This window comes from Callithrix jacchus, chromosome 12 (genome assembly GCF_049354715.1).
Source record: "Callithrix jacchus isolate 240 chromosome 12, calJac240_pri, whole genome shotgun sequence".
Taxonomy (NCBI): domain Eukaryota; kingdom Metazoa; phylum Chordata; class Mammalia; order Primates; family Cebidae; genus Callithrix; species Callithrix jacchus.
The window spans coordinates 42,171,505-42,194,430 of record NC_133513.1 but is presented as its reverse complement, the minus strand read 5'-3'; the positions used below and the strand labels follow the sequence as shown (position 1 = coordinate 42,194,430).

Genomic DNA, 22,926 nt, shown 5'->3' with positions numbered 1-22,926 from the left:
GTTAGGGCAAGACCCAGAGTCCTGGGGACCAGGATGGAGGGACTGAAGCCCCTGACATGAGTGAGTGAAGGCCATGGCAAAGGGACCTGGCTAATGGTCCTGGGGCAGACTGAGCAAAGGGGGCTTCCCTGGCCCATTTAGTGAGGGCTGGACAGGGCTGCTTTGGCTTTGATCTCTCAGGATTGAACCAGATAGACAGGTGCACCTTGCATCATCTCTGTCCTCTAGCTGGGCATCAAGAAGGAGGAGCGCCTATCACCCATGATGAGGTTTGGTGGGCAAGCCTTCACTGTCCCCAGAGAGAAGCCTTCACACATGGCCCTTGCCCGCCCCGTCCGCCAGGCCTGAGTGCAGCCCGGGCACACGTGCTCACCCACAAGGCCACCATTACAGATAGAGAGCTAGGACTTCCCACCACTTCCCACTAGTGGGGACTCTTGGGGCTCAACCCACACCTGCTCAGCTGAGGGCACAGTACAGAGCAGGCAAGCAGCAGCCAAAAACATGGGGATGAATGGCGGAAGAGAGCACCTGAGAAAGGCCAGTGCTGCAGGCGCCAGAACCCTAGGCTGGAAGGGCCAATAGCATCCTCCAGACCGAGGTGCCCACTGGGGGCCAAAGGGCCCCACCTAGCCACAAACACAGTATGTTTAACCTGTACAGTGTTTAAAACTTGACTTAAAAATTAATTTCTAAGTCCATACCATGAGATGCTCCTTAGCAATAAAAGGGAATAGATGAACTATTGGAGCACTCAACCACTTGGGTGACCCCTGGGAATTATGCTGATTAAAAAATGACCTATCTTAAATGGTCCCATGTTATACGATTCCATTTACATAATATTCTTGAAAAGGACAAAATTATAGCAATGGAGGACAGATCACAGATTAGTGGTTGCCAGAGGCTAAGGAGGTGGGTGGGTGCTGGAGGGGAGTGGGTATGACTGTAAAAAGGCAGTATGGAAAATCCTGAGTGATGGAAGTTCTATGTCTTGCCTGTATCAATGTCAGTATCCTGGTTGTGGTTTCATCTGCAGGATGCTACCATTGGGAGAAACTAGGTGAAAGGAACATAGGATCTGTATTATTTCTTACAACTGCACTGAATTTGCAATTACCTTCAAACAAAAAGAAGTTGGCCGGGCACAGTGGCTCATGCCTGTAATCCCAGCCCTTTGGGAGGCAGAGGTGGGCAGATCACGAGGTCAGGAGTTTGAGACCAGCCTGGCCAATATGGTGAAAACCTGTCTCTACTAAAAATAAAAAAATTAGCCGGTTGTGGTGGCACGTGCCTGTAGTCCCAGCTACTTGGGAGGCCGAGGCAGAAGAATCACTTGAACCTGGGTGGTGGAAGTTGCAATGAGCTGAGATCGTGCCACTGCACTCCAGCCTGGGTGACAGAGTGAGATTCTATTTCATTTTTTTTTCTCACATTAAGAGGGTAGGAGTGAGACTCCATTAAAAAAAAAAAAAAGATTAGTCAGGCATGGTGGCGGGCACCTGTAATCCCAGCTACTCGGGAGGCTTAGCCAGTTATAGTGTTACATGCCTGTAATCCCAGCTATTCCAGAGGCTGAGGCAGGAGAATCGCTTGAACCCGGGAGGTGAAGGTTGCAGTGAGCCGAGATTGCACCACTGCACTCCAGCCTGGGCAACAGAGCAACACTTCATCTCAAAAGAAAAAGTGAATTACTAGCATATAAAGTCAGGAAGAGCAACTTTAAGTCTTAGAAAAGATGTGGCAGTGCTGGCCTTATATTTCTGCACAGTAACAGTCATCAGAGGCTGGCCCCCACATCTCCACACTCACAGAGTTCCACAGTCCTCCACCCACTTTCCCTGGCAGTCTCTCTTTCTCTCCACCCCTTGAGTCCTGCATACTGGGTCTCTGTCTAAGACTGTTTGACAAAAGGGGCCCACTGCTAATATATAACATATTTGAAAACCACAGTTCTAGTCCAAATTTTCCTTATACTAAGAGGAAGCTGAAGCCCAGAGAGGTCACATTAATGTCCTAAAGCCACACAGAAACACAGGGGAGAATCACAATCTAAGTGCTGGAGTCTTCTTCCCTTGCCACACACCTGCCTGTCTGAGGTCGGAGTGAAGGGGTGGAGACTGCACGAGCAAAGGCCAAGTGGCGGGGTTCCCTGAGCGCTGCTGAAAGCACTACCAACAGTCCTGACCATCCCATAGACACTGCCTAGAACACGGCACAAGATCAGGCAAAGTTTGCTTGTAAATCGCCAAGTCCTAGCAAGGCCCGTGGTGGCTGGGTGAGTTTGCCATCAGTGCTTAGTGACAGGGTCAGGGAGAGTCCTGGAGAGTCCGATCTAGTGAGCATGCTCTGCTTGGAGCTGTTTAGAAATCCTCAGCTAGCCAAGGAAAGGAGCTAGGAGAGGAAGGCACAGGAGAGAGGAAAAGAGACAGGAGAGCAAGGGCAAGGAAGAAGACCCCCCAGGGGCTGCTTGGGCGGCAGCACCTGAAGCAACATCCCTGGTGCTCCAGTGTAGTTTTCAAACTTGCTAGGGTGGCAGAACACCAGGGACTCAAAATAAAAAAAAAAGAGAGGTACTTTTTTCACTGCCTTCTTACAAGGGGCGCTTTGGCAAGGTGGGGGTTGGGAGGCATTGGTGGCAGGGTCCTGTGCGTGCAAGCGAGGTTGCTGCAGCGGGGGGCGAAACTGAGAGACTGCGCAGCAGAGAGAGGGGAGGGGGCATCTGCGAGGCTGCAAGAGGGAAGACGGGGAGCCAGTGAGCCCGAGCATTTTGCTGGAAGAAGCTTAATGGCTACATGATGAAGAAGGGGCAGGGAAGGCTTTTTATATGGTCTGGGATGTAAGGGCTATGTGATGCAACCCTCACCTGCAGCCACTCTAGGGACTCTTCACTAAGATCAACTTTGCTCTTAACGCTTGGAAAGATGGGGAGAGGCAGAGCTCTTTACCCAGGTGGGCATCAGGGAAACACAGAGGCTGCACCTATGAGGGATCAGGGGCATGTCTGGGTTATATGCTGGGCTACATCCAGGATGGTTTCCCCAAGCTGTGGGATCCAGATGCCTCACAGATCCAAGCTCTTCCTGGCACGGGGCCCAGCTTGTCCCCAGCCCTATCCCTAACGTGTCTGCCCAATGTGGATCTGACCTTTTGGATGATCAGGGCCCAGAATGTCTTTTCAAATTCAGAAGGAAGCTGTGGCGACTACTCTGAGATTAGGGCTCAGCTTGTGGGATGGAGTCACTATTTCAGCTACCTCCAGTGGAAACTGGGGAGCCACAGCGTCACCTATACGTACTAGAGTAGCTTTTATGTGGAAGTAGGCAGGAGGCTGATGTTCTAGCCAGTCTGGATGGTTTCCTAAGCACATTAGCAGGAAGCAGCAGGAAGCCTCAGATGGAAGCTACATGCTACCAGACACGGAGATACTATCAGGAGCCAGGAGCCAGAGAAGAGGGCTGTGAGCTGCCGTGGGACTCTGCAGGGGGTGGGGCTTGGAGGTCGAGCAGTGATGGAGGTGAAGGGAAAGTTTGCAAGGTATTCTTGACATGTGGATTCATACTTGACCTAGAGTTCACCAGAGCCCCTGCCTGGTGCAGAATGCCTGACACTACTCATTCAACATTCCTGCTGACTTTCTCACCACACCACACCAGGAAGACAAAGCACCTTGGCATGGGCATAAGACTGCGTAGGTGCCACTGTGCATAGGCTTGGCAAACACAGGCTCTGCTGGAGTGAGACACTTGGAAGCACTTTACAGTGAAGCCTCCCTGGGGAAACTCAGCCTTCAAGATAGATTCTTAGAATCCCTGCTGGGATTTGGGAGGAGAAAGAGAAGGAAGTGGTAGCTACTCTCAGCCAACAAGATGGGTCAGGAGAGTCTAGGGGTGCAGCTTCAAGTGGGGACAGATAGAAGTGTGGCTCAGGCCCCTGAGGAGCAAGACCCCTGACCGGCCTGGACCAGGGTGGGACAAGTCGTGTTCCCTTCTGCTCAGATTGCAACATGGGTGAGCCTGGGGCCCTGCCATGACCAATGACCACAGACACTGCTTTAGGCTTGAATTACAGACAGATTAGAACTGCTACACCTACTGTACCTGCCTCTGGATCTATGGGATAACTGCTTGGGATTCAGTGACATGGGTGGCTCTGCCCATGAGGACAACCCTCCAGAAATTAAAATCAGAAGGGAGAGGAGCCCCTCCAGATGTGGGCAGAGGCTGGCTGGATGTCTCAGAGCCTCTAATGCAGGGCCTGAGACCCCAGAGGGAGGTACTGATGGGGCGAGGGAAGTTGCCTGAGACTGAGGGAGGAAGTCAACTGGAGCCATTTCCCAGACCCTCTTTCCAGATTTCCCTGACTCAGGGAGAGGCTCAGAAAGCTGCCTTTTGCTGGGCTGAAGCAAACTTTCGTGGGGTTAGGCTGCTGGGGGAAAGACTAATCTCCCACCCTTGAAATACCCTCAAGACCAGGCAGAACAAACTTCAAGAAATGCTCCTGGAAGGAGGGAATGGGGAAGGCCAAGGACGAGGCCTGGGGACCACCCTCACTACTGCTTTTGTGCTGTCCTCACTCAATAACTTTGCAGAGCCTGTGAATACCCCAGGAGAAAGAAAAGACAAAAGATTGCTGCAATCCACCTCCACAGTACTCTTTCCTGTTCTAATGACATCCGGTTAACGAGGCACAAGCTGAGCCTGACCTCCTTGCATACTAGAGGGAAGCAGAAAATTAAAGAACCTGAAGGAAGCCGCAGGGGCCTGGAAGACAGGGCTCTATGTTTCAGGAGGGAGGAAAAAGGCCCCCTGCTGGCCTCTTGCTGGAAGGAACCCTTGGGGATTTTGAAGCCACTTGCTCTGGGGTGTGTGATTTAAAGACCCCTGCATCAAATGTTTGGGAACATCTGCATTGTTCACTGAAACAGCCACATGGGTGGCTTCTAAGAGGAGGGCAAGACAAGCATGGGAGCAGCACTCAGGGACAGTGGAGCACAGCTCGGGGGAGAGGGCCGAGGGCTCTGGCACTCAAAGTAGCTGGAGCTGAACTTTTGTGCTAAATCAGACGTCACTTCATTGTGGACTCTCTAGATGCCCTGAAGGCACTGAAGGGTTAAGAAATGTTATTGGGACTGCGTGCCATCCTTGGCAGGCCTGGGAGGACCCCACTTTAGGCTTGGATGCCTGGTCAGAGAATGGGAGCAACCTGAGTTGTCAAAATATTGGTCCAAAAATAAAATCCACATCAAGTCTAAGCTGGCTCCAGAGTCCTACTCTGTGAGGATCCCATGGCCACTGTGTGCTGGGCCTGCTGGTTAGCAAGTACAGATAGCTTGGCCGAGGGTGGGAGGGTGCCTCTGAGCCCCAGCCCCCCGCACAGAGGCTGCCACAGGATGCACTGGCCCAAGGCAGACAGTGCCAGGAAGAGCATGCAGATGACATATTTGCTACTGAAAATGTACATACAATCACACTGAGCCCCGCTCCTCACCATGGAAGGCCCTAGCAGGTTCCAGTGAGTTCCAGGACAGCATGCCCCCCTCATGCCCACCTCATGCTATGAGCACCTGACAGGCCGCAATGGTAGGTTAGTGGCTGTGGCCTCAGACCTGCCGCTGGTGGGGAAACCATGCCCCAAGACCCCCAGCTTAGCACAAACCTGTCCTCATGTCCAGGGCTTGTTCTTTCTTTCAGCAGCTATTATGCTTTTAGCAGTTTACAGAGCTGGTACCTCAATGTAGGTCTGGACAGGTGAGTCCAGGGGTCAGGCGTTCATGTCCAGCACAGCCCCCTGCATGCCTGTTTCCCAGTGCCCAGCCTTCAGACTCACAGGGAGACAGGCCCTGAGATGAGTGGGTGGGCAAGGGGACCAGCCGGATGTCCTCACAGGGAAAGATGCCCTCATTCTCAACAGCCCAGCAAAGGCCAAAGCAGCCCTGCCCGCTGCCCAGGGAGGAAGCTGGGAGAGCCCAGAGGCTTTGCTCCTATAGCCTGGGTCTGGGGTACAGAGACTCGGGTCCAGGTGCTCCCCTCACTGACCCAGGATGCTGCCTCAAGCCACTGTCAGCTGGAGCCCTTTGCAGGCTGGGCTTTCCAAATCCATGAACTTGAGAGGTTCCTTCCATGAGTCACGTGGCCTAGGGGCTGCCCGAGGAGGGATGGGGCTAGAGGGCAAGGCCACAGAGCCTGAGTCCAGACACTTACCTTGACCTTCGCAGAGCTTCTTCATCAGGGTCTTGCACTGTGGGTAGAAAGGAGCTGGTCAGGGGACTCACAGGAGACACAGCAAGGAAAACTGCTAGGGCTCTGAGGGCACTGAGTCCCAGGATTCAGCCAGGCCCTGTGTGGTGACTGCCCCCTCCCCTGTCCACTGTGTGTTGGGCAGAGGCCCCAGAGCACTCTGGGAAAGAGTCAGGGGGCGGCCTGTGAGGGTCTCATCCCAGCCTTGGGCAGTCATCTTGCCTGGAAGCTGCTCACCAAGCCTGCCGCCCACTGTTGGAGTTGGCATTGGAGCAGAAGGCTGCTGTCACTGGACAGTCTGCCTGAGGGGCCCAGAAGAAACCTTGCCAGCCGCTGACAAACCATCACGGCCAGCCCACCTTCAAGGGCAGGGAGCAGGACTCCCTGGCTTCTGCAGCGCTGGGCCCAGGCCCCTGGTGGCCCCTTAGCATCTCCCTTCTCTGCGCCTACCCCAAGAGCCTGCACTCACTGAATTCGGTCCCTGTCATCTGGGCCAGGATGCGGAAGGAGCGAGACTGCAGGTTGGAGGAGCGGCGGGCCCACTCGTCAGCCTCGTCTTCCGGCTTGTTCTGGTTCTTAATCACAGCCTGGTACACGGGAGAGGCGCTGTCTACGGCGAGGTCCTTAACAGGGAGGCTCCTGCAATGCAGAGATAGGCCGTGGGTGAGCGCTAGGCTGGAACCCAGCTCCCACCCCGCTGGGGCCCTGCTCCATGCCCACTGGTGGCCCCTATTGTTCTGTCCCCACCTTGCCCCAAGACATGGGCACGACCTGGGTCCTCGGTGCTCAGTGTGGTCGCAGTGAAGCAGTGACACCTCTCCCTCGTGAGAGGCAGGAGGCTCAGATCCCTCAGGTCTGTCCTTCCCCTGTGCTCACTCCAGGCCTAGGCCCAGAGATGTCCCCACCCTCAGATCCCCTTTACAGAAGGAGGAAACAGAACAGGTCTTCCTTCACCTCCCTGAGCAGGCCATGAGTTTGGGCCTGGCTGGGTACAGGCTATTTGGGGGACCCAGAGGCTTCCTCAGGGTCCATCTGCTGCCCTCCTCACACCTTTGGATCCAAACAAGGAGCTGCCAGTGCCGGGTCTGCCCTGGAAGAGGATGGGGGTCAGTGCGAGCAGGCTGACTCTGCTGGGAAGCAGTAAGAAATAAGACAGCAAGGCATGGCCCTGGCATGGCCTATAGGGACAGGGGATTTCTGGCCTGGGGAATTTGGGAGTGGGGCTGCACGGGAGCCACTGGTCCTCTGACCCAGGGAAGCACAGCCCTTTGTGGGGGACCAGGTGACCTTCCCTTAGACTCCCAGGGTCTGGCACATGGTAGGTGCACAAAGCTCTTGGCTGAATAAAAAAATCCTAGATCAGAGCCAGAAGGGACTCGAGAGAACCTCAGGCCCAGTCCTCCCAGCCTGAATCAGACTGCAGTGCAGGCCATGTTGGAAAGGTGCCCACTCACCCTGGCCGGGGGGCCAGAGGACCAGGCCGCCCAGCCCACCTTCGCAGAGGCCTGGGAGGGCTCAGGTGATGCCCACAGCAATAACAGACTGCTGGTTCAGCCCTCTCCTCTACAGATGCTGAAACTGAGGCCCAGAGAGGCCAGCCGACTAGCTCGAGGTTACAGAGGATAGGAACCCCACGGAGAGAGAACCTAGGTTCCTGGCTGCTAGCCCTGTATCCTTTCCATTAGGCCCCCTGTAGTCATAGGGCTCAGGAAGGCTGCTTCTGCCTATGGGAGGCCCTGGATCTGTGCCTAGAGACATGCCCTGTCCAGCACTCTCCCTTTCCCCAGAGGGCTGGCTGACTGGGAGAGGAACCTTGCCATTGTCCATGTCTCATACGCTCCTTGCAAGGAGTGGGACAGGGAACTGGCCTAGTCTCCCAGGACTGGTCCCTGTCTGGCTCAGGGTGGGCTATAAGAGCATAGGTGCAGAAAGGCGATTGAGGTTGGGTGGAGTGGCCCTGACTTCCCTGAGGGCCCTGCCCTGGCCAAAAGAGCTATGGATACACTGGTGGCCTGTGGTTGGGATCAGATGGGAAAGACCAGTAGAGGCCTCTGGGGTCCAGCCAAGGAGGAGCCTGCAGCCGCCCAGGGAGCAAAGGAGAGGGTGGGATCTTGCTGTTGGCTGGGAGAGGCCATTTCTGGCATAGGGAGGAGTCCCAAATGTTCCTGAGGTCTGGGTGAGATGGGCAACAGGAAGTCACAACCAGGTCTACTGGGTCCTGGCTGACCCACTGGGAGGGGAGGGAAGGAGGGAGTGTGAACTGTGCAGTGGGTGAGGGAAGGTGTGTTTGCAAGGCCCTTGAGCCTCTGTACGGACTTTTGCAATCCAGAGAGTGGATGGAAGATGTTCACTGCTGTTTCCACGGAACATGCCCAGGAGGAGCTCCCTGTGCCTTTCTCAGCTCCCAGGGTTCAAGAAAGCTGCCAGGAGTCAGTCCCCTGGGACTCAACCTTTCTGGCTTCATTTCCCACCACCCCATGCAAAGACCGGGCACTTGTGTTGCTGCTGTGACCAAGACTGGGAGTCAGATGAGGAAACTGCTATGCCCTTCATGACATCAAGGCTCAGGGAGAATATATGCAGAGAAGACTGACTAGGTCCTGCAGGCCTCGGGCCCTGGCTAAGGCCACTCTCTGGACCCACTCCCAGCTTGTTCTTCTTGCCACAGGAAACACTCCACAGGGTCACCATTGCGTTTACTTCACTGTGTGCAGCCCTCAAATCGGATTCATCTTTCCCCTCCCATGGGTGGTCATGGCAGGCACTGGCTCCTGCAGAGCCACTTCCCATGAGGATTCCAGGGAGTGGCCTCCATGGTGACAAGAGGTTACCTTGTCACCTTTAGCCATGAATAATGTCCCAGTGTGGATTCTAATGTCCAGGTCTACACTGTCTCAGTGCAGATAGGAAAGGCATGGGGAGCTACCCCAAAGCATGGCAAAGACAACACAGGTATGCACCCCCAGCTTGGGGAGCCTGCAGCATTAGTGTCATTACTGTGATTTCGTGACCATGGTGACATCGTTTGGGACAAACCCCAAGAGACAAGTACTTGCCTGTGCAGGCTGCAAGGGATGTCATTTGGCTGAGAGGTGGGTGTGAGGAGGAGCGTGGACAAAGCCTGTGGGCTGACCACTAGTCCTCAGACACATCCCACCAAACCCACACACCATCCCACAACCAGACAGACGGACGATGGGACAGACATTGCGGGGTCTACTTACGCCAGCGGTGACGCCCTGCCAAGCAGAGGAAAACCCAGCCGTGAGTGCGTATCCATCATGGGATAGCAGAGGGGCAGCGCACACAAGAGAGCCGGGTTAGGGTCAGAAATGAGTTATGGGAATGGGGTGGGTGAAGGAGGAAGAAAAAGAAAAAACACGGTCAGTGAGGAAGGAACCATGGAAATTAACAGCAGAAACGGGAGCATGTCATGGCCAAGAGGTTACTCACTGGCACCACGGCATCATCAGCCCAGCGTGGCAACGTTAAGAGGAAGGGAAGAAGAGGACCCTTTCCAGGCACGCCAGGGGAGGAAGAGGGAGGGGATGGGAGGGAACAGGAGGGAGATGGGAAAGGTTCTTCGAGAAGCCTCGATTAATCAACAGTGCATCAGTTCCAAAACTGATGGGTGCCCTAGTGGTGAGACAAAACGATAGCAGTCTTCCCAACGTGCAGACAGCAGAAAGTTAGTGAAGAGCAGTTCTTCCATTATTTTCCGCTGAACTTCCCTTTGGCAACTGCTGCTACTTTTAAGAGCACACCAAGGACACACGTGACAAAGAAATGTTAACAGGAAATCCCTGTTCGCTCTGGGGTTTAGTCAGGCAGCCTTGTTTTTCCGGGTGCGCATGAGCTAATGGTTGTGTTTTTAAACTTGCAGGGTCATATTTTCTGCTCTGAATGATGGAATTCAATCAACCCTGTCCAGAGTTATGCAAAGAGCAGTAGCCCTGAGCCTTGGGAGTTTGACTTGAAGCTCCAGGACAGGTGGCCTCTGCTCTCTGGTGGCCTAGAGGAAGTACTGCATCTCTGAGAGGGCGCCAGGCTCCTCAGTTCCAGCAGAGCCCAGGGAGCCCACACTGTTCCACTCTTGGGCTTGGGGAGCCTGCTGTTTATAAACTGCAAGCACATCATGGCCACAAAAGCTGGGCTGGGCTCTGGAGCAGCCGAGCACAATTGGGTTCTCGGGGACTTTTTAATCCCTCCAACCCTCTTATTACATGTTTACCCGGCTTTGGAAAAAAAGCATCGCCATCATTTCAAAACTTTCTGCCTTGAGTTCCTAGGGGATCCTGACCCGGGGTTAACATGTTATCCAGATTGATAATCAGCCAACACTGTGGTATTCCCAAGTTGAAAACAGTGAGGGACTCGTGTGTGTGTGTGTGTGTGTGTGTGTGTGTGTAAGAAGCAACAGACAGACAGACACATACACGTGAGAGAGGGAGAGAGAGAGAAAGAGCGACAAGGAGGAAGACAGAAAGAGAATACAGAGAGAGGGAGACACAGAGACACACAGAGAGAGGTCTGTCTGCATGAATGTTTGCATTGCTAGCATTTTTCATCCACAAATGATTTTCAGCCAACTCTCTTTCTTTGCCACCCCTCAAATCCCCCAATCATAGCTAACGTGTGAATTCCAGGAACCAAGGATGTCTTAAATGCCACTGCCCTGAGGCCAGGCTTCCTGGGGCAAAGAGGAGGGGATTGCTGCCATCAGTGGGCCTGGTTGCCAGCAGTACTGTGGATGGTTGGTCGGAGACCCCTTCCCAAACCAGAAACCCAGCGAGTGTATTTGAATTGATTCTCAGCACTGGAAGAACCTGGCAACGTCCCCCTCCCCAAAGGACAGTTTTGCTGTGAGAGGCCTCAGGGCCTCCAGAATGGTCCCCTTGTTAAGAGCACTGTAGAAGTCTCTTCTTACACCAGCCTCCTCTTGGAGCCTGGGAAATGCAGAAGCTGTGAAAAGCACTTTGAAAAGCCACCATTTTCTGCATTTCTCCACCCCTCTCCTAAAGCTGACCGTGGAGAGGGTCTGAAGAGAGGATACCCATGTTCCAGAAGGCCCTGGTGTGGGCTGGCTCCCCTCCAAGGGCCATGCCTCCAGGAGGTCCAACGTGAGGAAAGAAAGCTGGTCCGGATGGAGCCCAATGGCCCAGACCCTTCCGGCTCTGGAGGCGCTGAGTGGCAGTGGAGGAGGGAGGTGCTTACCCACTGAAGTCACTTCCCTGGGCCTGGGCCTGCCCTGCGATGGCGTCCATGATGGCATCCTGGGAGTACATGCTGATGGGCGTGTTGTACTGTGCGTGGATGATGGTGGCCTTGCCACCCAGCCCCTTCACCTCAATGGGCTTGTGGGTGGACAAGGCCGAGTCCTTCAGGGCGCTGGGGTTGAAGCGTTCCTGGTAGTCGGCGCTGGGGGAGGGGTGTGGGAGTGTGGGCAGGGAGTGGGAGGAGAAAAGGGCAACAGGTGGTGGTTACATGGGTGACCGAGGCAAGGGCTAGGTGCGGTGGGTGTCGAGAGAGATCTCCCAGAGCTGAGGCCCTCATCCCCCGTAGGCTACACAAGCCTCCTGATGGTGGGTGGTCTGGGTCTATTCAGGAAAACCCTTGGTACCCTCCCACAAAGCCCAGTGCAGAAGGTTTTCTTTTTCCTTTCTTGGTTGTTGTTTGTTTGTTTTTGTGAGACAGGGTCTCACTTTGTTGCCCAGGGTGCAGCGCAGTGGTATGATCTCTGCTCACTGCAGCCTCAACCTCGTGGGCTCCAGTGATCCTCTCACCTCAACCTCCTGAGGTAGCTAGGACCATAAGCATGTGCCACTATGCCCAGCTAATTTAAAAAAAAAAATTTTTTTTTAAAGACAGTCTCTTGATGTTGCCCAGGTTGGTCTTGAACTCCTGGCCTCAAGCTGATCCTTCTGCTTCGGTCCCTCACAGTGTTGGGATTACAGGCATAAGCCAGGATTCTTGGCCATAGAAGGGTTTCCTTGCCCACCTCAGAGTTCCCAGATGCCCTGCAGGGCCTGACTCAGCTTGAGCTTCCTCCCAGGGGCTGCAGGGGCTGCCAGGCACAGAGAGATCTCCCACCACACACAGCAGGGGGAGTGGGGGCATGGGGCTGGGGTAGGGGACGGGAGCAGCAGCCTAAGCTGAGTCCAGAACTCCCCAAAGGCAAAAAGCGGCTCCACTGGGCACCCACAGGGATTCTGAGCAAGGTTCCTCCGTGAAGGTGCTCTTTCTGCAGGCTACCCCCTTGGTGGCCCAGGGCTCTGCTCTTCCAGACACTTCAGGACACGTGCTTCTTCCTCAGAGCAGGGCTCCGGCTGCCCAGACCCCTCAAGTCCAGCTTGCCGTGTGGCTGGCCAGCCTCTACCCAAGGGAGGCTCTTCCCTCCAGTGGATACGTGCACTCCCCGGGCAGACAAGATCCAGTGCAGCCCTTCTGAGGGGTCGCCAGGACAGAAAGGTCTTCAGGCTCACACAGGCCCAGCAGCAGCACAGCATCGAGACCCACCCCCACACCATCACCAACCCCAGGCGCGTCTTAAGCAGCTGCAGCAGGAAATTGGGAATGAAATTAGAACCATCAGATGGAGTCCACACTCCCATCCCAAATGCTTCTACTCTAGCTTCACACACATGCAGGCTCACCCAGGGGCATGAGTGCACCCCGCTCATACATATGCACACACATGTACACATGCCAACAGACACATCCTATCCACGCCAGACACACGCTGACACATGCTGGGGCTGGCACGCAAGCGCACACACATGCTGTCCTTTAATACTAACTTGGCTGGAGAGTTGGCTACCACCTGGGGAGGAAAAGGGCAAAGAAGACACGGTGGTCAGAGGGAGGCTCCCCCAGGGGGAGGAGTTTGAGCGCCGGGACCATCCTCAGCCTGGTCGTTGTGGAGGCAGAACCAGCCCAAACCGCACTGGGTGAGGAGAGCAGGGAGCAAGGAGGGAGAGCTGAGCCGGGAATCGCAGTGTCTGGGACTCTCAGTTTGGTTTAGAGATCAGCACTGCTGTTTTTTCCTCTTGTGGGGGTGCAGGCCCAGTGCTCTCTACTATGCCAGAAGTAGGGTTTTCTTGTCCATCTTCGTGAGCACTTGCACCACGTACATGAATCCTCCCCATACAAGTCTGGCTATAGACCCAGAGAGGCAGCTGGGCATGGAGACAGGACCAGCTGTGGCTACTAAGGAAAAAACTGAGGCCCAGGGGCCTCCCTGCCCATTGGCAGCTCTGGACTCAGAGTCTGTTTTGTGGGGGCAGCTCTGGAGTTCTGTCCTGAGCAGGCATTGCAGTGGCATGGGTGGTGGGGTGTGCACGGGGTTACCTAGTCCCCTGCCAAGCCCCGACCCCGACCTCCTCTCCCTCCCAGAAGAGATGCAGGCAGCTTTGGCTGCTTCTCTTTGGGTATAGGGGAGTGGGGTGTACAGTCCCCAGGGACCACTCCTAAAGGCCCTTTGGGGTAGCAACGAGGCAGGATGGAGGAGCGAAGAGGTGCAGGGAGGAGTGTGAGCTCAAGGCTTGCTGAAGGAAAGCGACCAGCCCAGCTTGGACAGCGCAGTGAGAGGCCCTGCCTCTCACTCTGACCTGAGAGTGAGCCTCCCAGATCATGGTCTCTGTAGGGAAAGCAGTGTCTGTCTTGTGTTTCTTTAAATGCAATTTCCCTGCAGTGGCAGACCCTGTGGCCAGTGGCCCTACCTGGGGCCTGTGAGGGAGACAGTGCAGAAGTTGGTGAGATCTTTCCCCAAACTCTGCCACCTGCTTGAATCTGCCCAGTGTGCACTCTGGCTGGAGGATCCTGGGCCCCGACTGGCCTGGCCCTGGTCATTTGCAGCCAAACCCTGGGGAGTCAGGCTCAAGTCAGTGGTCCCTGGCTCCAGCAAGCAGCACAGTGGGCCCTGCTCTGCCCCAGGTTTGCCACTGCCTCAGAACTGATAAAATTGCCTCTGTCTTCCCAGGCTCAAAATAGCTGTAAGTGGAGCCATATTAGGAAAGGGCCAGCACAGAGCTCCATTCCTTCTCCATTTTTGGCCAGTGCTGACAGTTGCAGGGTCAGCTCTTGCCCTGACCAGCCGGGTGCCCCCTGCAGAGGGCAGTGTTGGCCTGGCGAGGGTGGGGGCTGCCTCTGCCCTGCCTTGGCAGCCTCCTCCTTCTTTGGCATTGATTCCTGCCTCCTGTTTAGCTTCTCCCACCCAGGACCTGGGGCTGGGTTGGCTGCAGCAGACACATGTGAGAGGAGCCAGTGCCTGGGTCTTGGGAAAGATGAACCAAAGATGCAAGACCTGCCTAGGGGCCCTTGCACTGCGTGGCCTGAAGGACACTGTCATTCAGCACCAGCCCCAGAGTGGAGGAGAAGAAGGGGGCTGCATGGATGCCCATGCCTGCCCGCCCTTGCACCACGTCTGTTTCTCTCTCCTCCTTCCAAGAGGATACGAGCTGCCAAGGAATTGCACTGCAAGCTGCCCAGAGGAGAGAGCAGTGGAAGGGGCTTCCTTTTGGAGCCAGGCAGGACAGAGTTCAAGTCATGACCCTGCCTCTTCCTAGCACTGTGACTCTGGGCAAATTACCCACCTGTCTCAGCCTGTTTCCTCATTCTTTATATTGAGATGTAGTGTCTACCACACAGGTGGGTTGTGCAGACTGAACGGGTCCTGAGTCTAAGGTGCGCAGCGCGGGAGAAGTGTGCCATGGACAAGCACAGGGATAAGCACTTGCTGACCCCGTTGCCTGTGGGCAGACACTTAGCAAAGGTGGTGGCCTCAGCCCAGCAGAGGTTGCCCTAGGCCAGCCCAGGTCAGACGCTCTAGCTCTTCCTACCAGCATGGCCTGGAACAGCAGCATCAACTTTCACTTTGGACAATGCACCCACTGCACACCCTCCCCTAGCCCACCATCCCTTGGAGGAAACTGTCAAACTCTGCTGCTCTCAGCACTAAGTAATAATTTACACATTCATCAGGGTCTGGGCAGCTCCTGCACCAGCGGCAGGGTACCTCAGGCACCATGGGAAGTACAGGTGGGCCTGGCCCCTCACTTCCCTGAGCAGGTAGACAAGTCCCTGTCTCAATGCAAAGTGGAGTCAGGCAGACCTGCATGCCAGTTCTGTCTGCCATTTACTAGCTGTGTGGCCTTGGGTAAATCACTTGCCTCTCTGAGCATCTGTTTTCCAGCTATAAGATGGGGGAAATCATGCCCACCTCTGGAGTTGCTGAGAATTGTGTTAGAAAGGGTTGCTAAGAGATAAGGCATGTGGACTGTTAGCTGGTCCATAGGCAGAGTGCAGGCTCAGAATGGGGAGACATTATCATCATTGCAGGTGGGTCTCCTGGGAGTCCGAGGCCACCAGAGGCTGACCTCTCTGCCTGGGGCCAGTCCCTGGAAAGGACCAGGAAGAACTACCAGCCCAACAAAGGCGGGACAAGGAGGCCATCTCTGTTCTACTATTCCCTGAGGTTTCTGGCAAAAGTCCTTTACTGGGGAACCCTGGGCATGTATATAGGTCTGTCACCTTGGGTAAGGGAAACAAGCTGTGTGGTGCCAGAGGTCAGCTTCACTGAGGATCCCAGAAAGAGCTGGGGAGCTGGGGAGGCTGAGGGCCACAGGGAGCAGTGGCCTGATGGGGCACAGGTGCCTTCTGCTGCACGGGCAAAGGGAAGGGCATGGGCCTGGGCCAGACTGACCAGGTTCCTACTGTGACTCTTCTGGGTGGCTCCAGGCCAGAACTTTGTTCAGGGGGTGATAGAACAAAGCTCAGAGCTTTACAGGTGTTGGGTCCTTTATCCTCCCAATAACCCTGAGACATGGACAGTGTGATTCCTCCATGATTCAGAAGAGGGACCCTGAACCACTAGGCTCTACTGCCTCGACTCAGCCTGCCCTGACCAGAGAGCACTATGCCAATTGCACAGGATGGGAGTAGAAGTCAGGGTGAGAGAACAAGCGTGAAGGGATCGGCGCTAACACAGGCCCAGTGTGGGGACTCTGCTCCCTTAGCCCTCTCCACAGTGCCCCAGCCCCATGTCCTTTTAACTGTGTACTCCCAGGGTACCCCCAGACCTTGGGGGTGAGGCTGCTGTTCTCCTGCACAGTCCCTTTCTCTTTTGGGTCCTGCTTCCTCGCAGCCCCACCCTGGCCAAGGTCAGTCCTGCAAACCTGCTCCCTGCATGCCACTGCCCAAGAGTCTCTCCATAAACAGCTCAGGGGCTCCCTCCTCCAGGCAGCTTCCCAGACTATTTCTAGTCCCAGAGAACTCGCTTTTCCACCTCTGGAACTCTCCCCTGCTCCTGCCTCTGTCCTCCCAAGGGTGGGGACTCCATTAATGAAGGCAGCAGGCTGTGCTGTCCTGTTCTGGGAGGTAGCCTAGTGAAAAAATTTTGGAAGTCAGAGTCTCCTGCATTCAAAACTAGGCTGGCCACATGGTAGCCGGACAAATGGACTGTGACTTAATCTTCTCTGAGCCTCAGTTTCCTTCTCTGCAGAATCCGACATGTCACCCTAAGGTGGTTGTATAAAATGCTGGCGTGCCTGGCTCACGGCACACACCACAGGATCATCGCTGGCCTCATGGGCTCGGGGCTGGCTGGATCGGGGCCAGTGCCTCACTCTGACCACCTGACCAGGCGTCTGCTGAACACCGAGGACCCAGGTGGCCCAGGCCACGCGCGGAGAGCTGCATGCCCGTTACCTACCCTCCTGGGAGTCCGGCACCTGAGGCCTTCCCTCGGAGGCTCAGCTGGTACATCTGAGCCATCTCCCTCAGGGTCTCTGCTGAGTACAGGCCAATGGGGTTGTTATACTGCCTTGGCTGACTGGAGCCCGACAGGGCTTTCGGGCTGAGTGGGACCCAGGCCCCCTCCGGGCTGGTCTTGGCCCTCGGGCTGGCCCGTGGAGGGCCAGGGTCAGAGGCCTCGGCGAGTGAGGAGAAGGCGGAGGGCCGGGAGAAGGCAGGGCTAAAGGTGGGCCTGAGCTCCGGGGTGCCGGGGGTGCCTGGGCTGGCCCTTGCCTCGGGGCTGGGGCTGGGTGCCGCCAGGCTGCCGCTCGTGTCCAGAGTGGGGTCCTGGCACAGGGTAGGCCATGCAGGGGAGAGAGAAGAGAGCAGTTAGAGGCCGCACGCGTCCCAGCACTCCTGTGTGGAACTGAAACAGATGCGTTAGTGCTAGCCCCACAGCCTGAAGCCCAGAGCACATGGGTGCGGCACCTGGAAGGGAGCACGCTGGCAGAAGAGCGCACAGGCACATAGCTCCTGGCCTGTCCTGAGGCTGGCATCCAGCTGGGCAGAGTGCCAAGCCCTGCACGGAAGCCAAGCCAAACTTGCCATCCCACAGGGCCCAAGGAAGTGGGTACAGGGCTCAGGGGATGGCCCTTTATGTGTCTGTTCCTCCTGCCCCTGAGAGTGGCACCCAGTGGACACAGCCCAGCCTCCTGCTCCACTGACCCCACACAGCCAGTGAGATGGGATTCCTGGGCTGGCTGTGGGGAGGTGGAGAGGGAAGCTGAGGAAGTGGGTAGCTGACATTTGGGGTCCTCAGTTCACCTCTGCATCTTCCAAGCAGCCCTCCACCCACTTTCCCAATCTGTGACCTACCCCACCCTGGTTAGCCTCTTTTTTCTCCCCTCTCCCTACGCCCAGCCCAATCTGCCCCACTGGACAAGTGGGCTCACTGTGAGCCCATGCAGCGGAAGAAGTTGTGCAGGGAACCCTGGGGGTTGAGCTGCTTAGCAAGGCCTGGGAAGGACCCAGGCAGTGGTGAGGTCTGGAGCCAGGGCTTGGCCTCTCTTCTCCCCCGTGCCTGCCTCAAAGGCCATCACTAGCGTGTTTTAAGGGCTACAGGGGCATGCACTTGGGAGGGGCAGGTGGGGAAGTGGAAAGCAGAGGGAGAGATCTGGGTGGGGGCAAAGCCTGAGGCTTGCAGGCCCTTCCACGCGGGAGCTCCTCCTCAAGCTGGCCTTGGCCATAGTCACCAGCCCCCAGCCCCTACGGCAGATGAGGGTCAGAGCCTGGATGCTCGTCCCCTGCCTGGCCAGGAGGGGGACCTCCTCCCCTGAGAATACTGCTGTCCAAGCTGGTTTCCTATCAGCCCAGCCACGAGGCATGGCGAGGGTAGCTTGCACCCAGGCCAGCATTCCCACATCCAGTATTCAAGAGTGGCTTGAAAGTCTCTCCTAGGGTCAGCTGCAGCAGGGGCAGGGATCGGCCCAACTGGGCCAGCCAAAGACCAGGCAAGCTGACCAGGGCCAACACTCCAGGACCCACAGCTGAGTGGGCCCCGCCACCACAGTCAGCACCTACCTTCTGGTGGGGGATCACCGGCAGAGGGGACTGGACTGGGGGTGCTGTCGTGGAGATGGGAATGGGACGCTTCGATCTGCAGAAACCAGAGATGAGATCAAGTGAGGAAGTTGCTTCTGGGGCCAGGAGCTCCTGCCTGGGCAGGGCTGGTGAGAGGAGAGCAAGAGAGAGCCGGGCAGCTGAGCCAGAGGGCCCCACATCCACTGTCCACCCCATGGGCTGGATCTCCCCAAGATGGCCCTGGGCCTGACAAGGATGGAGAAGTCATGGCCCTTGGGCACTTTGATCAGCATCCATGGGCCCCTGCTATGTCACTGGGGGCTGCCTGGGCAAAGTGGAAGCAGGGAAGATTTGGCTTCCAGGCCTGATGGCCCATGTACAGGCAGCACCAGGACCACCCTCTCAGCCTCATCTGTAAAGTGAGGCAGTAATGTCAGCCTCTAGGTGCTTGACAATAACTTGAGCCTGGTCCTTTCTCTGGCCCAGGGCTGTCCTTACTTTCCTGCACAGTTCTGTAGCCCAGGTCTGGGCCCACTCAATTGCTATGGGACAATCCCTCTTTTGGTCCCCGCCCCATGTCCACACCCAAGCCTCCACCCCCTGCTCTGGAGAGCTCCCACCTACTTCTGCAGGGTGAGGCTCAGGTTGTAGCTGGCAGACTTGATCTTGTTCTGGGCCTCCAGGTGGGTCATGGTGTCAGTGTTGACGCCGTCAATGGCCACCACGAGGTCGCCCTGGCTGAGCTGGGACTGGGCTGCCTTGCTGCCTGGTGTGATCTGATTGGACAGCAGAGGTGGGGGGTGAGCATAAGGAAGGTGGTCCTGAGGACAGGCCAGTCCTTAGGGAAGAGTCACCGGGAGCATTCAGCAGAGGCCATCATTTTGTCCTTCATTCGCCATGGCCAGTACCAGCTGCTTACCAAACCTAGTTCCTCTTACCAGCATGTGGCTACCACATTGCCAGAGCTTTGTGTCTGACTGAGGCCATGGGACTAGCTCTGGCCGATGGAATGAGGGTGGAAGCAATGTACGCCCCTTCCAGGTCTGCCCTTAGCAACCTTCCTTGTCCTGCACACTCTCTGCTTGACTGACTGAAAGCAGAGAATGGAGAGGAGGAGAGATGTTTAAGGAGCACTGTATTGGATGTTGGATTAATGAGAAACTTTTGTTGTGCTGAGCTATTAAGGTTTGAAGGCTGCCGGACATGGTGGCTCATGCCTGTAATCCCAGCACTTTGGGAGGCTGAGGTAGGAGAATTGCTTGAGGCCAGAAGTCAGAGGCTAGCTTGGGCAACATAGCCCAGACCCTGTTTCTACAAAATTAAAAATATTTAGCAGGGTATGGTGGTGCATGATTATAGTTCTAGCTACTCAGGAGGCAGGTGAGAGGGTCACCCCAGCCTAGGAATTTGAGGTTACAATGAGCTATGATTGTGCACCACTGAATTCCAGCCCGGGTGACAAAGGAAGACACTGTCTCTTAAAAAAATTTTGCAGGCGGCCAGGTGTGGTGGTTCATGCCTGTAATCCCAGCACCTTGGGAGTCTGAGGCAGGTGAATCACCTGAGGTCAGGAATTTGAGATCAGCCTTGAACATGGTGAAAACCAACATGGCCAACATAGTGAAACCCTGTCTGTACCAAAAATACAAAAAAATTAACTGGACATGGTGGCGTATGCCTATTGTCCCAGCTAGTTGTGAGGCTGAGGCAGGAAAATAACTTGAGCCCCTGATTGAACCCAGGAGGTAGAGGTTGCAGTGAGCTGAGATTGTGCTACTGCACTCCAGCCTGGGCGACAGAGTGAGACTCTGTATCAGAAAAAAAAAAAAAAATTGCTGGCTATTGGTAACCTTGGTTAGCTTCTTATAACCCCTGCAGCCTGCAAAGCTCTGGAGCACTTTTCAGACTCCAGGAGAAAAGAGAGATGCAGGAGCTAAGACACAGCAGCATCCCAGAGACACTGCCAGGCTGGAGGGCAGGATAAATGCACCACTCAAAAGCATCTTAGTCCCAGGTGCTTTGTGTTACCTGGCAGATGTGGAGAGGGTGAGGTAGCCAGCAACCCTGTCTGGGGGAGCAAAGTTGGCTAGGAAATAGGGCGGGGCTTAGGGTTCTGTAGTTGGTGTCATACCGTCAGAAGGAGGGGTGCAGGTGTGGGGGCCAGTTCCTAAATCCTGCACCCCATAACATCACAGAATGTTACAGTCTGGAGGCCCCATCTTCAGTGTAACCACACAGAATGCCACTGCAACTCCACCCTGGGAATTCCCCACGGGATCTCAGGAAGGCCAAACCTCCTGGAACATTACTTGGGATGTCATCATGGCTCAGACTGCACTCTCAGTGACATGCACACCCGGCCTCCAGTACTATGGCAGCCCCACCCACAGTGATATCACATGAGATGCAGAATTCCAGAGGATCTAATGATGTCACCTAAAATGGCTTGATGGCTGGGCCCTGGTGACATTAGCAGCCCCACCCCTAAAGATACCTCATGGAATGCCAGAGACTCTGGCTGTACCCGCAATGACATCACATGGAATGCGCTGGCCCCTGCTAATATCACATAGAATGGCTTTATGACCTGACTCCCACCACACCATGTTGGAGGTCCTCAACCCCCATGACATCATGAGGAGTGCCATGCAGGCCTGGCCTTCAGTGACATCACAGGAAAAAGGAGGCTCTGGACCCCACCCCCAGCAAGCTGTGGCTGGAGGTGTTCCTTGGCTTCGCCTCCCAAACATGCCCACCAGCCAGTTCTCTGGGCTTCTCTGGGTGTATCCCAGTCACCTTTCTGGCTACAACCCAAGGACTAAGCCAGTTCCTAGTGCTGGCAGAAGCTAGATTCAGGCCAAGGCCTGAGAACCATTCTAGATGGTGCCCAGAGAGGCTCTGAGGACAGTCCCTTGCCCCAGGTGCCAAGTCTGGCTGTGGCTCTGGCCAGGCCCTGGGCTTATAGACATGGATGGAAGTTCCTGCCAGCCCCCTCACAGGGAAGCCCCTTCCAAACCAGGATGCCCTGCAGTCACCAGTGCCCAGCCCACTCCCAGATGGGCTCTACAGACACAAACTAGGAACTGAATTGTTTCTGCATGGCCACGTTACCAGTCACAGAAACACCTACACTACGTGGGTGATAACAGCAAGACCGGGAGAGCCCTCTCCAAATGCTGTTAATCTGCCGTTTTAGCCTTAGGGGCTATGGTTTTGTTTTTTTTTTTGAGACATGGTCGCACTCTGTCACCCAGGCTGGAGTGCAATGGCGTGATCTCGGCTCACTGCAACTTCTGCCTCCTGGGTTCAAGTGATTCTCCTGCCTCAGTCTCCCGAGTAGCTAGGACCACAAGCGCACACCACCAGGCCTGGCTAATTTTTGTATTTTTAGTAGAAATGGGGTTTTACCATGTTGGCCAGGCTGGTCTTGAACTCCTGACCTCAAGTGATCCGCCTGCCTCAGCCTCCCAAAGTGCTGGGATTACAGACATGAGCCAGCATACCCAGCTTGAGATGCCCTCTTAAAATACTGGCCACCTTGTGCCCAGAGCACCCCTCCTCCAGCCCTGGAATCTGGAGAGACAGGAAAGGACAACACAGAGACAAATGCCTGGACTGCCAGGAAGCCACAGTGTCTGCTTTGCAAAGTCCAGCCTGTCCTCCAGGCTCTGCAGGGGCGTCTTAGAGCAACTTGAGATTTCTTAAAATACACACAGCCTTTACCCCCAAACTCATTGCCACAGCCTCTGTAAATGACAGGAGTGTGTTGCTGCCTCGAGTGTAGAGGTGAGCAAAGGGTAAGAACCAACATGAGCGAAGGAGAATAAAACAGTTTTCTAGACAGAAGGGACTCCTGGGGGCAAGTTGAGTTGCACAGCCAGGCCTGTCCTGCAGAAAATCATCTTTCCCTACTCCTCTATGCGGCCCCCAACATTTTATTATAGACATTTTTACAAATTTCTAGGCAGAAAAAGTAGAAAACATTCTAAAATGCACACCTGAACAGCGGCCACCATGGCTGTACCATAACATTCACTCGCTTTGCTTTATCACCCTCCCTCCCTGCACATCCATCAATCCACCTCATTTCCTGGGCATTTCAAAGAAAGCTGCAGGCACCAGAGTACTTCTTTTCAGGGAGAAGTTTGCAATGCCTGTTCTGTCCTAGTGAACTGCCCATGGGGCTCCCCCACAGCAGGACACCCCCAGAGCAAGACTCTCTCATGGCAAGGCACCGCCAAATGTTTCTAACCACCTATAGAGAAGGGGTCATCTCCCTGAAGGGCTGGGCTGCTGCAGACCCCATGCAGAAGGGCGGGGACCTTGGTCACAGAGGAGACGCTACCAGGAAGGATGGGAGTTGTGTCCAGAAGATCAT

The 22,926-nt window shown here is 55.4% G+C and overlaps 1 protein-coding gene across 15 annotated transcripts in view; it reads right to left on the bottom strand.

The window, feature by feature from the left end:
- LDB3 (LIM domain binding 3) overlaps positions 1 to 22,926 on the bottom strand; it is a 69,349-nt gene that overhangs the window by 37,789 nt on the left and 8,634 nt on the right. For 6 of the 15 annotated variants that reach the window (XM_035266119.3, XM_035266122.3, XM_035266125.3 and 3 more), the window contains exons 3-8: positions 19,173 to 19,324; positions 18,549 to 18,624; positions 13,037 to 13,059; positions 11,454 to 11,657; positions 6,709 to 6,878; positions 6,204 to 6,240 (exon numbers count right to left, since the gene is read on the bottom strand). In XM_035266119.3, the coding sequence (XP_035122010.3) occupies positions 6,204 to 6,240; positions 6,709 to 6,878; positions 11,454 to 11,657; positions 13,037 to 13,059; positions 18,549 to 18,624; positions 19,173 to 19,324 (662 nt within the window). Of the gene's footprint in view, positions 1 to 6,203; positions 6,241 to 6,708; positions 6,879 to 9,463; positions 9,479 to 11,453; positions 11,658 to 13,036; positions 13,060 to 16,947; positions 17,316 to 18,548; positions 18,625 to 19,172; positions 19,325 to 22,926 lie in introns of all 15 variants that reach the window. The other 9 variants (XM_035266116.3, XM_054242876.2, XM_054242877.2 and 6 more) reach the window with 2 other exon arrangements.